This window comes from Coregonus lavaretus (assembly GCF_964263955.1).
Source record: "Coregonus lavaretus genome assembly, chromosome: 11".
Classification (NCBI taxonomy): Eukaryota; Metazoa; Chordata; class Actinopteri; order Salmoniformes; family Salmonidae; genus Coregonus; species Coregonus lavaretus.
In genome coordinates this window covers 36,791,201-36,808,364 of record NC_139998.1, presented here as the reverse complement: position 1 = coordinate 36,808,364, position 17,164 = coordinate 36,791,201, and the positions used below count along the sequence as shown (strand labels likewise).

The 17,164-nt window shown below is 41.7% G+C and overlaps 1 protein-coding gene across 1 annotated transcript in view; it reads right to left on the bottom strand.

Annotated features, from left to right (window-relative positions):
• Positions 1–17,164, bottom strand: part of LOC311137532 (cadherin-13-like) — a gene marked incomplete at both ends in the record, with an annotated part of 523,767 nt that overhangs the window by 150,340 nt on the left and 356,263 nt on the right. The window contains one exon of the mRNA XM_084172059.1: positions 2,632–2,810. Coding sequence (XP_084028185.1) covers positions 2,632–2,810 — 179 coding nt within the window. The remainder of the gene's footprint in view (positions 1–2,631; positions 2,811–17,164) is intronic.

The following is a 17,164-nucleotide window of genomic DNA, read 5'->3' as shown; positions in this document are numbered from 1 at the left end:
TGTCATGTGTGGAAAGCCCAGGAGGACGGCCATTTCTGAGATACTGGATCCGGCGCCCCTGGCACCGACGATCATACCACACTCCAAGTCGCTTAAGTCATTCGCTTTGCCCATTCTAATATTCAATGGAAAAGTAACTGAACGCCTCGATACCTGTCTGCCTGCTTTATATAGCAATCCACGGCCACATGACTCACTGTCTGTGGGAGCGATCCATTTTCGTAAAACGGGTGGTGTACCTAATAAACTAGCCAGTGTGTATTGTATGTAAGCCATTACTCATAGTTATTCCTTTCTATTCTTTCTCCATAGAAGCCTTTCCATTAATACGCTCTCACTTCCACTGTGAGCACTGTCAATACAAGGAATCTGCAATAAACCTGTTCTGAAGACATCCGACTTGTTCTTGCCTAAGGTGGCTGAACTTTATCCACTAGCACCTATTCATGGGTTGCACATTTCATCACAATATTGTTTTGAACGTACATTTTAGGACTGATGCCCAGCTGAGCATTCTACTCAATGCAGTCTCAATTGGTCCTGATGAAGATTTCCTCTAAAGTGCATTACTGTGGCTTGGAACACGATGACATTTAAAAAGGAGGCAAATTACAACATGCTTTTGTCATCATTGTGATGTCTCCAGATTTACTTCAGATGCAGTATAACTTCAGCTAGATAGTTAAGATAGAGGGGAGAGCGCCAACATTTTTGCCCCTGTTCAGAAAGACTTGGCATTAACCGTCAGTCAGACATCAATATGTTGCGGCATCTGTAGAATGTTGATAACAATGGCAATGACGCGACCAAGTGACCAAGAGGTGCAACCCATGAATAGCTCTCTAATAGTTCCTCGTAATTCATGGTCCTCCCGGATCAGCCCTTAGTATTTTTCACTCATAGTTTGGATATACATTGCATTCGGAAAGTATTCAGACCCGTTGACTTTTTACACATTTTGTAACATTACAGCCTTATTCTGGATTAAAATGTTCCCCCCCTCATCAATCAACACACAATACCCCATAATGACAAAGCAAAAACAGTTTTAGCAAATGTATTAAAAAAAGTATCCTTCAATATGACATTTACATAAGTATTCAGACCCTTTACAAAGTACTGTGTTGAAGCACCTTTGGCAGCGATTACAGCATCAAGTCTTCTTGGGTATGACGCTACAAGCTTGGCACACCTGTATTTGGGGAGTTTCTCTCATTCTTCTCTGTAGATTCTCTCAAGCTCTGACGAGGTGGATGGGGAGCGTCGCTGCACAGCTATTTTCAGGTCTCTCCAGAGATGTTCGATCAGGTTCAAGTCCGGGTTCTGGCTGGGCACTCAAGAACATTCAGAAACTTGTCCCGAAGCCACTCCTGCATTGTCTTGGCTGTGTGCTTAGGGTCGTTGTCCTGTTGGAAGGTGAACCTTCGCCCCAGTCTGAGGTCCTGAGCGCTCTGGAGCAGTTTTCATTAAGGATCTCTCTGTACTTTGCTCCATTCATCTGTCCCTCGGTCCTGACTAGTCTCCAAGTCCCTGCCACTGAAAAACATCCCCACAGCATGATGCTGCCACCACCATGCTTCACCGAAGGGATGGTGCCAGGTTTGCTCCAGACGTGACGCTTAGCATTCAGGCCAAATAGTTCAATCTTGGTTTCATCAGACCAGAGAATCTTGTTTCTCATGGTCTGAGAGTCATTTTGTTGCCTTCTGACAAACTCCAAGCGGGCTGTCATGTGCATTTTACTGAGGAGTGGCTTCCGTCTGGCCACTCTACCATAAAGGCTTGATTGGTGGAGTGTTGCAGAGATGGTTGTCCTTCTGGAAGTTTCTCCCATCTCCACAGAGGAACTCTGGAGCTCTGTCAGAGTGACAACGGGTTCTTGGTCACCTCCCTGACCAAGGCCCTTCTCCCTAGATTGCTCAGTTTGGCCGGGGGGCCAGCTCTAGGAAGAGCATTGGTGGTTCCAAACTTCTTCCATTTAAGAATGATGGAGGCCTCTGTGTTCTTGGGGACCTTGAATGCTGCAGAAATTTTTTGGTACACTTCCCCAGATCTGTGCCTCGACATAATCCTGTCTCGGAGCTCTACAGACAATTATTTCGACCATGGCTTGGTTTTTGCTCTGACATCCACTGTCAACTGAGGGACCTTATATAGGCAGGTGTGTGACTTTCCAAATCATGTCCAATCAATTGAATTTACCACAGGTAGACTCCAATCAAGTTGTAGAAACATCTCAAGGATGACCAATGGAAACAGGATGCAACCTGAGCTCAATTTCGAGTCTCATACCAAAGGGTTTGAATGCTTATAAGGTATCTGTTTTTTATTTTTAATACATAAAAAACCTTTTTTCGCATTGTCATTATGGGGTATTGTGTGTACATTGCTGAGGATTATTTAAAAAAAATCAATTTTAGAATAAGGCTGTAACGTAACAAAATTTGGAAAAGGTCAAGGGGTCTGAATACTTTCCGAATGCACTGTATATATAAAACCCAAGAAAATCACGGTTTTGACTGCACTGGGCCTTTAAAACTTAATGGTAGTGAGGCAGTGAGACAGAAGCAGTGTTGTGGGGCCCCATCAGATCAGTCTGGAGAGGCTCCCAGCCCAGCCCAGCACACCCACCTCTCTGTCCAGCAGCATGGGGGAGATGACAGTGACAATGTTGCCACTCTCTGGGTTGATGTAGAACATGTTGGGCGAGGGTTTGTCAGGCGACTGCCTCACAATGTTGTAGCGCAGCACCGCATTCTGCAACCTGGGGTCATCAGCATCCTCCGCTGTCATCTTCATCACCACGGTTCCTATGGAGACAGATAGTTTACAGTTAGAAGTTAGCAGCACTATCTTTGGCACTACCTGTCAAGTGTTAGAAGGTTGCAGCACTATCTCACAGTTCTTTTTTTATATGATTTTATTTGATATTTTATAAAAAATACAAAACATTCACATAAAAACAACTACATCATACAAACATCACTACATCACACCTGCCCAGAACCACTAGCCCCTAAGGGCTCCCTTATTATTTTCTGCCACATCGCCTCAAACTGCACAATTTTGGTAAAAGTTTTGATAATAAAGCATTTGACCTTTCCATTGCGTGAACGACGGAGGATTGATGATTTCCAGTTTTTGAGTATACGTTTTTTTAAGATAATTGATGAGAAGAGTATTGTCCAACCCATCGGGTATCTCACTGCACCCTCATATGGCATGTCCATTTACATTGCAATACCTCTGACATCCATCTTTCCAACTCCGCCCATAACTTTTGAATTGTGTAACATTCCCAGAAGACATGAATTATTAATTCATTAGTAGTTTTACACATTAGACATGACTCTGCTGTTGTGCTGTCACAATTATGATGAAAATATGAGCCTGTTCCATCCTGATCTTACAACATGCACTGAGACAAAGGTTAAGAATGGTGACAGACATCCGTCAGAATACTCTGGGAGACTCTCTCTCTGAACACACATCCTTTGTACTAATGCATTCTCTCCCAAACGTTGGTCATAACGATACACCACATGTTATTTAGTAATGGAACAGAGATGTGGTGCCATCCCTGCAGCGGAGCTGAAATACCAGTCAAGCCTTGACATCCCCTCAACCCTCCATCCTCCTGTCTCACCTCAGTGATGAACCTCACACCTCCACTCTACAGGCAAGAGAATATGTTAACTGCTGTGAAGCCAATCTCTCTCTCACCTCATATTCTCTCAGAACACACATCTCATCTGAGGACAGCAAGACATCTCTGTGGAGACTGAAAATTGAGTTTGGACCACTGTGGTTCACTCATAGAATGCAGAGTGTGAATTACGAGTGGGCCGGGTGGGCTAAACCCCCCTGAATGAGAGATGAGTCCCCCTAAATGCAACAAAAGTCAAACTTTGGAGGGGTCTCTAAATAATGCAGATTTAACCATTCTCCTATTTGTTTAAAATTTAATTTGTAGACTTACTGCTACAGTGGTAAATATTAAAATCATATTCTAAAGGAAACGAACACCCCCACCTCTGTGTCATGGTTTAAAAAAAAATATATCCCCATGTGGCTGCACTTGTCATGCCGTGACAGTCCCGTATTTCAGCCCCTTTTCAATTGTCCCGACTTTTCTTTCTACAAAAAAGGTCCCTTTGTCAGCAAGATGTATCAATCAATTCAGGCTACAAGATAGTAGACCTAATGGCAATCGTCAGATGTCATTACACCTGTAGGTGTTTTGTAAAAGATGTCTCTTTCCATTCATCAACTGACTGGGTTCACAGTGCACTGTTTGGATGCTGAAATTATTTTGGAGTGGACGAACATGCTCAGGTACAGTAGCCTACTTTTTGAAGTGATTTGTTTGACAATGAGATGAAAACATGACTGGTTGTGCTCATACCACATTAAAAGGTAATACATTTTTTATGGTTAAATTATATGTCTTTACAATTAGGCCCATAACAAATGTCACATAGGAGGTCCTGTGAAAAAAATGGAAACCCCCCTGAATGTCACGGTATAATTCGCACTCTGATAGTACCCATACAGAAACACAAGCCTTGTTTCAGTCTCTTTGGCAAGGATTTTTAGTTTTAGCCGACATCCTCGACTGTTCACCTCAATGTTTTATGAGGCTTTGCTAAGGTGAACCATTAGTGGTTGGTAAAGCAGTAAAATGTCTACAGGCTAATTAAATAGAGGCCCAACTTGTCACAGAGCTCTCAGCAGACAAAAACTGTCACCCCTTGAACTTGTGACCATGGCTGACATATATCCCACCAAAACAATTGGTGTCTTTTTTAATTTGCAGAAGATCCGTTAGTTGGGCCTGACAGGGTAATGCTGGAGGATGCTACACCACACATTTCACAGACAATCACTCCACACACTCCCTGACTGATACGCCCATCTCCACGGACTGGGCTATAGAGGCCCATAGGTTACACAGCTCTACATACATTGGTCTTTCAGTCTTTTCACCACTGTCTCCATGGGCCAGTCTGAGTATGAGTCTCACTCTTTCCTGAACATATTGCTTGGCTAGAAAGTCAGTCAAAAGTTGTGCACCAGACCAAGCCAGGACTGCCAATACTGTTAAAAGTGATTCAAACTGAAGTTCCCTTCGTCAGACAACAAAATAGAGTTAACCAAGTCACCCAAGCCATATCTCCAGGCCATCCTGGCCCGGTACCCTGCCCTGAACCTTAGACACTGTCACTAGCCAGCTACCACCCAGTACCCTACCCTGCACCTTAGAGACAGCTACCCTATGTACATAGACATGGAATCACTGGTCACTTTAATAATGGAACACTGGTCACTTTAATAATATTTACATACTGTTTTACTAATTTCATATGTATATACTGTATTCTACTGTATTCTAGTCAATGCCACTCCGACATTGCTCGTCCTAATATTTATATTTCTTAATTCCATTATTTTACTTTGAGATTTGTGTGTATTGTTGTGAATTGTTAGATACTGCACTGTTGGAGCTAGGAACACAATCATTTCGCTACATTGGCATTCCTGCTAAATATGTGTATGTAACCAATAACATTTGATTTGTTTTGCAAATGTACATTGTCCCAGGGGTGTTGGCAGTCATAATGTAAGTAACCTAATTTATGTTCCACTAACTCCCTTGAATGCCTCTGTCAATCCAACAGCTACTGTCAGCAGTAATAATGTGCCTATGAACCTGAGTTATACTGTTAGCACAGAGGCAGTTTGCCTTAGTAGGAAGCCCACAGCTCAAACATAAATATCACTGTCATGTCTACCTCCGATAAGCTTCCCAGTAAAGCAATACCAATAATAAATAATTCCAGAAAAGAGCTACAAATAGCTCACATGAGAGCCAGTTTCATCATAGCGATTGATGTTTGTTGCGACTGCACTTTAAGAAACTTTCAAAGTTCTTGAAATTCACCGTATTGACTGACCTTCATGTCTTAAAGTAATGAAGGACTGTCGTTTCTCTTTGCTTATTTGAGCTGTTCTTGCCATAATATGGACTTGGTCTTTTACCAAATAGGGCTATCTTCTGTATACCCCCCCTACATTGTCACAACACAACTGATTGGCTCAAATGTATTAAGAAGAAAATAAATTCCACAAATTAACTTTTAAGAAGGCACACATGTTAATTGAAATGCATTCCAGGTGACTACCTCATGAAGCTTGTTGAGAGAATGCCAAGAGTGTGCAAAGCTGTCAAGGCAAAGGGTGGCTATTTGAAGAATCTGAAATAAAATATATTTTGATTTATTTAACACTTGTTTGGTTACTACATGATTCCATGTGTGTTATTTCATAGTTTTGATTTCTTCACTATTATTATACAATGTAGAAAATAGTAAAAATAAAGAAAAACCCTTGAATGAGTAAGTGTTCTAAAACTTTTGACTGGTAGTGTACACATATATTTATATTTTGTATTACTACATTGTTGGAGCTAGGAACATACAATTGAAGTCAGAAGTTTACATACAGTTAGGTTGGAGTCATTAAAACTTGTTTTTCAACCACTCCACAAATGTCTTGTTAACAAACTATAGTTTTGGCAAGTTGGTTAGGACATCTACTTTGTGCATGACACAAGTAATTTTTCCAACAATTGTTTACAGACAGATTATTTCTCTTATAATTCACTGTATTACAATTCCAGTGGGTCAGAAGTTTACATACACTAAATTGACTGTGCCTTTAAACAGCTTGGACAATTCCAGAAAATTATGTCATGGCTTTAGAAGCTTCTGATAGGCTAATTGACATCAGTTGAATCAATTGGAGGTGTACCTGTGGATGTATTTCAAGGCCTACCTTCAAACTCAGTGCCTCTTTGCTTGACATCATGGGAAAATGAAAATAAATCAGCCAAGACCTCAGAAAAAAAATTGTAAACCTCTGGTTCATCCTTGGGAGCAATTTCCAAACGCCTGAAGGTACCACGTTCATCTGTACAAACAATAGTATGCAAGTATAAACACCATGGGACCAAGCAGCTCTCATACCGCTCAGGAAGGAGACGCGTTCTGTCTCCTAGAGATGAACGTACTTTGGTGCAAAAAATGCAAATAAATTCCAGAACAACAGCAAAGGACCTTGTGAAGATGCTGGAGGAAACAGGTACAAAAGTATCTATATCCACAGTAAAACGAGTCCTATATCGACATAACCTGAAAGGCCGCTCAGCAAGGAAGAAGCCACTGCTCCAAAACCGCCATAAAAAAGCCAGACGGTTTGCAACTGCACATGGGGACAAATGCACTTGGAGAAATGTCCTCTGGTTTGATGAAACAAAAATATTACTGTTTGGCCATAATGACCATCGTTATGTTTGGAGGAAAAAATGGTGACACTTGCATGCCGAAGAACACTATCCCAACTGTGAAGTACGGGGGTGGCAGCATCATGCTGTGGGGGTGCTTTGCTGCAGGAGGGACTGGTGCACTTCACAAAATAGATGGCATCATGAGGAAGGAAAATTATGTGGATATATTGAAGCAACATCTCAAGACATCAGTCAGGAAGTTCAAGCTTGGTCCAAATGGACAATGACCCCAAGCATACTTCCAAAGTTGTGGCAAAGTGGCTTAAGGACAACAAAGTCAAGGTATTGGAGTGGCCATCACAAAGCCCTGACCTCAATCCTATAGAACATTTGTGGGCAGAACTGAAAAAGTGTGTGCGAGCAAGGAGGCCTACAAACCTGACTCAGTTACACCAGGTCTGTCAGGAGGAATGGGCCAAAATTCACCCAACTTATTGTGGGAAGCTTTTGGAAGGCTACCCAAAACGTTTGACCCAAGTTAAACAATTGAAAGGCAATGCTACCAAATACTAATTGAGTGTAGGTAAACTTCTGACCCACTGTGAATGTGATGAAAGAAATAAAAGCTGAAATAAATCATTCTCTTTACTATTATTCTGACATTTCACATTCTTCAAATAAAGTGGTGATCCTAACTGACCTAAGATAATTTTACTAGGATTAAATGTTAGGAATTTTGAAAAACTGAGTTTAAATATATTTGGCTAAGGTGTATGTAAACTTCTGACTTCAACTGTAAGCATTTCGCTACACCCGCGATAACATCTGCTAAATACCGTGGGGCAAAAAAGTATTTAGTCAGCCACCAATTGTGCAAGTTCTCCCACTTAAAAAGATGAGAGAGGCCTGTAATTTTCATCATAGGTACACGTCAACTATGACAGACAAATTGAGAAAAAAAAATCCAGAAAATCCCATTGTAGGATTTTTAATGAATTTATTTGCAAATTATGGTGGAAAATAAGTATTTGGTCACCTACAAACAAGCAAGATTTCTGGCTCTCACAGACCTGTAACTTCTTCTTTAAGAGGCTCCTCTGTCCTCCACTCGTTACCTGTATTAATGGCACCTGTTTGAACTTGTTATCAGTATAAAAGACACCTGTCCACAACCTCAAACAGTCACACTCCAAACTTCACAATGGCCAAGACCAAAGAGCTGTCAAAGGACACCAAAAACAAAATTGTAGACCTGCACCAGGCTGGGAAGACTGAATCTGCAACAGGTAAGCAGCTTGGTTTGAAGAAATCAACTGTGGGAGCAATTATTAGGAAATGGAAGACATACAAGACCACTGATAATCTCCCTCGATCTGGGGCTCCATGCAAGATCTCACCCCGTGGGGTCAAAATGATCACAAGAACGGTGAGCAAAAATCCCAGAACCACACGGGGGGACCTAGTGAATGACCTGCTGAGAGCTGGGACCAAAGTAACAAAGCCAACCATCAGTAACACACTACGCCGCCAGGGACTCAAATCCTGCAGTGCGAGACGTGTCCCCCTGCTTAAGCCAGTACATGTCCAGGCCCGTCTGAAGTGCATTTGGATGATCCAGAAGAGGATTGGGAGAATGTCATATGGTCAGATGAAACCAAAATATAACTTTTTGGTAAAAACTCAACTCGTCATGTTTGGAGGACAAAGAATGCTGAGTTGCATCCAAAGAACACCATACCTACTGTGAAGCATGGGGTTGGAAACATCATGCTTTGGGGCTGTTTTTCTGCAAAGGGACCAGGACGACTGATCCGTGTAAAGGAAAGAATGAATGGGGCCATGTATCGTGAGATTTTGAGTGAAACCCTCCTTCCATCAGCAAGGGCATTGAAGATGAAACGTGGCTGGGTCTTTCAGCATGACAATGATCCCAAACACACCGCCCGGGCAACGAAGGAGTGGCTTCGTAAGAAGCATTTCAAGGTCCTGGAGTGGCCTAGCCAGTCTCCAGATCTCAACCCCATAGAAAATATTTGGAGGGAGTTGAAAGTCTGTGTTGCCCAGCGACAGCCCCAAAACATCACTGCTCTAGAGGAGATCTGCATGGAGGAATGGGCCAAAATACCAGCAACAGTGTGTGAAAACCTTGTGAAGACTTACAGAAAACGTTTGACCTGTGTCATTGCCAACAAAGGGTATATAACAAAGTATTGAGAAACTTTTGTTATTGACCAAATACTTATTTTCCACCATCATATGCCAATAAATTCATTAAAAATCCTACAATGTGATTTTCTGGATTTATTTTTCTATTTTTGTCTGTCATAGTTGACGTGTACCTATGATGAAAATTACAGGCCTCTCTCATCTTTTTAAGTGGGAGAACTTGCACAATTGGTGGCTGACTAAATACTTTTTTTCCCCACTGTATGTGTACGCAACCAATACAATTTTATTTTATTTTATGTGTGAAATGCTTGATAATGTATGTGATACCAACAGAGAGGTATATTTTATGGGTGAACTAAATATTAACTGGCTTTCATCAAGCTGTCCACTCAAGAGAAAGATTCAAACTGTAACCAGTACCTGCTCTAAAGCAGTATCCAAATCCATCAGATGTAGTGATCATAATATAGTAGCCATATCTAGGAAAACCAAAGTTCCAAACGCTGAGCCTAATATAGTGTATAAGAGATAATACAAGAGGTTTTGTAGTGATTTTCTATGTTGAAGATGTAAAGAATATTTGCTGGTCTGTGGTTTGTAAAGAGGAGCAAACAGATGCTGCACTAATAAGCATGCACCCATTAAGAAAATGACTGTAAAAACTGTTATATTCCCATGGCTTGATGAGAAATTGAAAAATTGTATGGTTTGTATTTGAATTGGTATTTATTATGGATCTCCATTAGCTGCTGCCAAGGCAGCAGCACCTCTTCCTGGGGTCCAGTAAAATTAAGGCAGTTCATACAATTTTAAAAACATTACTATACATTCACAGATTTCACAACACACTGTGTGCCCTCCGGCCCCTACTCTACCACTACCACATATCTACAGTACAAAATCCATGTGTATGTGTGTGTATAGTGTGTGTATAGTGTACGTGTGTGTATGGTTGAGAGGGATGAGGCAAAAGGAATGGAAAATAAGTCTGGCTGCACAGCCGATTGGGATCATATTGTAAATTGAGAAATCATGTGATTAAACTAAACAAAAAAAAATAAGAAACTGTACTATGAAACAAAGATAAATTAATTAACAGTAAAACGATTTGGAGCACCTGAAATTATATTTTGGGCAAAAAGGCGAACTCAGCTCCATCATTCATTGAATTAAATGGCTCATTCATCACTGATGATGATAGCAGACTATATTGCCTCTACAGATGTTTCCTTCTCTTCAATCTAGGCCTACAGGAAAGTATGTGTCCTCAGGCCTGGAGGGAAGCAAAGTCATTCCACTACCCAAGAATAGTAAAGCACCCTTTACTGGCTCAAACAGCCGAACAATCAGCCTGTTACCAACCCTTGGTAAAGTTTTGAAAACAATGGTGTTTGACCAGATATATTAACATTTTAGTCATTTAGCAGACACTCTTATCCAGAGCAACTTATAGTAGTGAGGGCATACATTTTCATAGATACACTGCTATTTCACAGTAAACAAATTAACAACAGACTTTCAGCACGCTTATAGGGAAGGGCACTCAACATGTATGGCACTTATTCAAATACAGTGGGGAAAAAAGTATTTAGTCAGCCACCAATTGTGCAAGTTCTCCCACTTAAAAAGATGAGAGAGGCCTGTAATTTTCATCAAAGGTACACGTCAACTATGACAGACAAAATTAGATTTTTTTTTCCAGAAAATCACATTGTAGGATTTTTAATGAATTTATTTGCAAATTATGGTGGAAAATAAGTATTTGGTCAATAACAAAAGTTTCTCAATACTTTGTTATATACCCTTTGTTGGCAATGACACAGGTCAAACGTTTTCTGTAAGTCTTCACAAGGTTTTCACACACTGTTGCTGGTATTTTGGCCCATTCCTCCATGCAGATCTCCTCTAGAGCAGTGATGTTTTGGGGCTGTCGCTGGGCAACACAGACTTTCAACTCCCTCCAAATATTTTCTATGGGGTTGAGATCTGGAGACTGGCTAGGCCACTCCAGGACCTTGAAATGCTTCTTACGAAGCCACTCCTTCGTTGCCCGGGCGGTGTGTTTGGGATCATTGTCATGCTGAAAGACCCAGCCACGTTTCATCTTCAATGCCCTTGCTGATGGAAGGAGGGTTTCACTCAAAATCTCACGATACATGGCCCCATTCATTCTTTCCTTTACACGGATCAGTCGTCCTGGTCCCTTTGCAGAAAAACAGCCCCAAAGCATGATGTTTCCACCCCCATGCTTCACAGTAGGTATGGTGTTCTTTGGATGCAACTCAGCATTCTTTGTCCTCCAAACACGACAAATTGAGTTTTTACCAAAAAGTTATATTTTGGTTTCATCTGACCATATGACATTCTCCCAATCCTCTTCTGGATCATCCAAATGCACTCTAGAACACTTCAGACGGGCCTGGACATGTACTGGCTTAAGCAGGGGGACACGTCTGGCGCAGCAGGATTTGAGTCCCTGGCGGCGTAGTGTGTTACTGATGGTAGGCTTTGTTACTTTGGTCCCAGCTCTCTGCAGGTCATTCACTAGGTCCCCCCGTGTGGTTCTGGGATTTTTGCTCACCGTTCTTGTGATCATTTTGACCCCACGGGGTGAGATCTTGCGTGGAGCCTCAGATCGAGGGAGATTATCAGTGGTCTTGTATGTCTTCCATTTCCTAATAATTGCTCCCACAGTTGATTTCTTCAAACCAAGCTGCTTACCTATTGCAGATTCAGTCTTCCCAGCCTATTGCAGGTCTACAATTTTGTTTCTGGTGTCCTTTGACAGCTCTTTGGTCTTGGCCATAGTGGAGTTTCGAGTGTGACTGTTTGAGGTTGTGGACAGGTGTCTTTTATACTGATAACAAGTTCAAACAGGTGCCATTAATACAGGTAACGAGTGGAGGACAGAGGAGCCTCTTAAAGAAGAAGTTACAGGTCTGTGAGAGCCAGAAATCTTGCTTGTTTGTAGGTGACCAAATACTTATTTACTTAATTTGCAAATAAATTCATAAAAAATCCTACAATGTGATTTTCTGGATTTTGTTTTCTAAATTTGTCTGTCATAGTTGACGTGTACCTATGATGAAAATTACAGGCCTCTCTCATCTTTTTAAGTGGGAGAACTTGCACAATTGGTGGCTGACTAAATACTTTTTTCCCCCACTGTAATTGGCTCATTGATCACCCCTCCTCTCCCGTATAACTATTCCCCAGGTCGTTGCTGTAAATGAGAATGTGTTCTCAGTCAACTTACCTTGTAAAATAACGGTTAAATAAATCAAAATAAAAACCATTGGCTGAAAGAAATTGATAATAAGAAGATTGTGGGAGCTGTTTTGTTAGACAGTGCAGCTTTTGACATTATTGATCATATCCTGCTGATGGAAAAACGTACGTGTTATGGCTTTACATCCCATGCTATATCGTGGTTCGAGAGTTACTGGTCTAACAGAACACAGAGGGTGTTCTTTAATGAAAAGCCTCTCCAACATATGTCTGTCTATGACCTGCCACTGGCAATGACCTGCCACTGGCACTGAGTAAAGCCTGTGTGTCTATGTATGCTGATGACTTAACACTATACATGTCAGCTACCACTGCAACAAAGAGCTGCAGTCAGTTTTAGAATGGGTGGCAAGAAATAAGCTAGTTCTAAATATTTCAAAAACTAAAAGCATTGCATTTAGGACAAATCATTCACTAAACCCTAAACCTCAACTAAATATTGTAAAGAAATTGAGCATGTTGCGGAGACTAAACTGCTTGGTGTAACCCTGGATTGTAAACTGTCATGGTCAAAACATACTATGGGGAGACACACACACAGGCACACACACACACAAACACACACACACACGCTAACACACACACACTCTACACACACGTACATAGTAATATTGTTATATTGCTGTATTATGGATGTCACGAATTCCGCCGAGACTGCTCCTCCTCCTTGTTCGGGCAGGCTTCGGCGTTCGTCGTCCCCGGAGTACTAGCTGCTACCGTTTGATGTTCTCTATGTTTGTTTGGTTTTGTCTGTTTGGTGCACCTGTGTCTTATCACTTATTGATTATGTCACCTATAAGTTTCCTTTGGTTTTGTTTGTAGTTGTGTGTTGTTGTCCGCCTGTCCTATTGGGGTTTTGGATTTTGCTCTGGTGTATTTAAGTGTATTGACGCACTGTTTGCGCATCGCTTATATTTCGTGTTTTACGCACTGTTTGCGTATCGCTCGCCTCCGTTGCTTGAGGCCCGTTCTTTTTGTATTGTCTTATTTCTGACTAGTAAAGTCTGTTGGACTAAGCTTCTGTGTCCTGCGCCTGACTCCAACACCACATCCACTTCAAACACTGACAATGGATTTTGTATTGTAGATATGTTGAAGTAGAGTAGCGTGTAGTAATGTGTTGTGTAATGTACTGTTTTATTTTGTAATTGCCTTAATCTTGTTTGGATCCCAGGAAGAGTAGCTACTGCCTTGGAAGCAGCTAATGGGGATCCGTAATAAATACAAATACAAATTACACATTTGCATCATACTTCTAATCATTATTCATGACTCTCTAAACAGAGATGAACATGTATAAAGCTGGAAACGTAGTTTATGTGCTGTCACCTTCTGCTTGTTGTGATAGAGATAGTCTACCAAGAGTAGGATACAACCCTTGGACATAATGCTAGGATGGATGGGTTCGGGTGAGGTAAGAGAGTTCCATTCCACGTTTCTACAATGGATAATCATGGAGTACACTCTACTTTAACTTGCTCTCTCTTTAGACACTGGGGTTCTCTGTCTAACTCTACAAACCTGCTACAGTAACCATCCACAGCATGGGGTAATAACCAGCTTAGCCATCAGTCTAATATAACTGTAGGTGAGGTCTTGTGACTCGTCTCCCAAACCATCTCTACATCATCTGGTGCAGCTCCCTGGTCGCATGCCAAAGGTCAAATGACTGGGCTCCTGATATGATTAACATCTACTGACCCCCATTGACCTCTGACCCATCTGTTCAGACAGGCTGATAGGAATGACAGAGGCATCATGTACCTACTACCATCAATATGGGCATGCAGGGAGATACCAACCAGTTACTATCAGCACATGCACGCACGCAGACACGCACGCCCGTATGCACACACACACAAATAAATCAAGCATCCATAATTGGTGTAATGGAACCAGACAAAACGCAATAGCTGATTGCCAGTACCTAATCATAAACCAATTACAGCTACCTAGACTCAGTGACGAGTCATTGTCCTCCCTCATGAAGCCCATGTTCTCGTCAGTGCCAAGGCAGAATCAATGTTAACTGCATTGGATGGTTAATGGGAGGGTCTGAAACGGCTGGAGATGAACCACATTACTGTATTATCAACTTCCCTCATCTATTGGAGAGAATGAGATCAGCACACACAAGGCCAAGGCCTTCCCTCCTCTCTTCTCTCCTACCTTCTTCTCCTCTCCTCTCATTTTGTGGATAAATGTGTCAATACATTTGTGGATAAATGTCTACTGTATAAAACCAACACTAGGAAATATGTTTTACTCTCCATCTCTTCGTCTCTCTCTATACTTAGGCAGATGGGTCCCTGCTAGCAGTTATTTCAGACACAGTGGTGTCTCTCTCCCTGTGTTTACCCCATAGCTGGGTACTGACGGTGTGTGTGATTATGTGTGTCTTTCCGTTTTCTATCCATACACGTATGTGTCCACGTGCACTAGCATCCATCTGAGGCTGAGGTGCTACCCACTTACTGCAGCTGCATCACCATGGGAGCCAATCAAAGAGGCCCCCACTATGGTGCAGGGAGCAGGGCTTTTTAACTCTGCTTTGCTGTTACTTTAGCTGGATCCCAGGATTCAGCCACAGCAGCACTCACCACAACCACACAATCTAAAAAGACATACGATTTTGTCACATATTAAAACTTAGGATCAGAGACCACAAAAAGCTGAATGTGAAATGGGGAGTGGGAGAGGGAAAGAGAGAGAGAGAGAAAGCATTTTTACAGCTCCCTCCCCTACTATGTGGTCCTCTGGGTGAACTAACTGAATAGGATGGTTCTGAATGAGCTTAGTCAATGCATGCAGCAGATGCACTTTCCCTCATTCCACATTGTTGATTTTGCTGCTATTCAGAAAGAACACTTATAGTAGTACCATGTGTTTTTGTGCTGAATCTTTTCCACCGGGAGTATTTGGTAGATTACCGCGGAGGTTTTTCCTTTCCTTAGCACATGCCCCCTTACGCAGAGCCCAAACGAAAACACAGCCACAACAAATATCAAACATCCATCCTCCTATTCAGCCGTTAATGCTTCAAGTCCATTGCGCACTACCAATGGGGAGTGGGGACAAAATGGAGACTGAATGTTCCACTGTAGAGAGACACAATTCCATTGAACAAGCCATCCGCTGCCTTCTGCTGCTGTATTACCATAGCCAAGGACATTTTCACTGGCCCTTTTATTGTATGTTCATGTGGTGGTTAATTCTCATCCTCCCTCAGCAGGTATACTGTCATGCAAATAAACTAGCAACACAACTAAACATTTCTGTGGCTCAGGATTCTCTCTTAGTAATTTCCTTATGGAAGTAAACCTCCAAGGTGCTTGATGAGAAAACAAGAAAATAGTGTCACCATCTTGGATAGACAATTGACAGAAAAATAAAGATTGCACTGTAATTAGTTGCAATAATTAACAATGAACCAATTAGGCACAACAATTAACACTTAATCTGTTAAACTGTGACGGTTAATCTGAGGAGAATTATAGGCCCTTCTCCAGGGACCAAAAATAGTTTACAACTGTTATACGAAACCTTTTCCCATTCATTCATTTACAGCACGTGGGTATTGTTAGTGGAAATAATTCACATGATATGAAACTAGCAGCAGCAGAAGTAGGAGGCTAGGAACTGCAGACCAGACCACTGTACTGAAACACAATGGGCTTTAATGAGTACTGGGCTGACAGTGAGGGTATTGACTCAAATAGTTTGTCCTCAACTGCTTACCGCTAATCACAGTCTAATAGTCTTTAAAAGCCTAGCCAACTCAGACCGGAACTCAGGGGTTGGCAGATAAAGAAGGTCAATTATTGATCTATGGCATACATATATTTTTCATGTTTCTTCCCAGACAAGAGAATGATCAGAATTGGGAAAAATAACATAAGGGTGGATTTTAGTAACACGTGAAAGGGAACATTGAATGCTGGGTATGGAGTTATCTGACTGAATAATGGAATTGAGATTGTCAGCATTTGGAACATAACATTGACCAATCGTGGGGTAAACTATTAAAATGTTTTGTAGAATTCAAAAAAGGACTTCCTTTGTTTGGTATGACTATTTTGTTCCCCATGAGTACTTAAGCTCGTCTGTAGGCATTCACAACAGTCTGACAAACAGGGTTAAAGCGTATATGTAACACACAAACAAAACGTCTGCTGGAATCTTCTTCTATCTCTGCTTCAGCAGCAACACAGCAGCATGCCACAAATCTCACAGCAATAAACAGCAAATAAACTCCACTATGTCATCCTGATAACATCTGCCTAGACGACATGATCCATGGCAGTGATGACATGTTCAGCGGAGTGAACCATGCCCTCTCCCGGCTGCACACAGGACCACACAAGCCCAACCCAACCTGGCACTCCAGAGCCAAGTTCAATCAGCACACATCCACACACCACC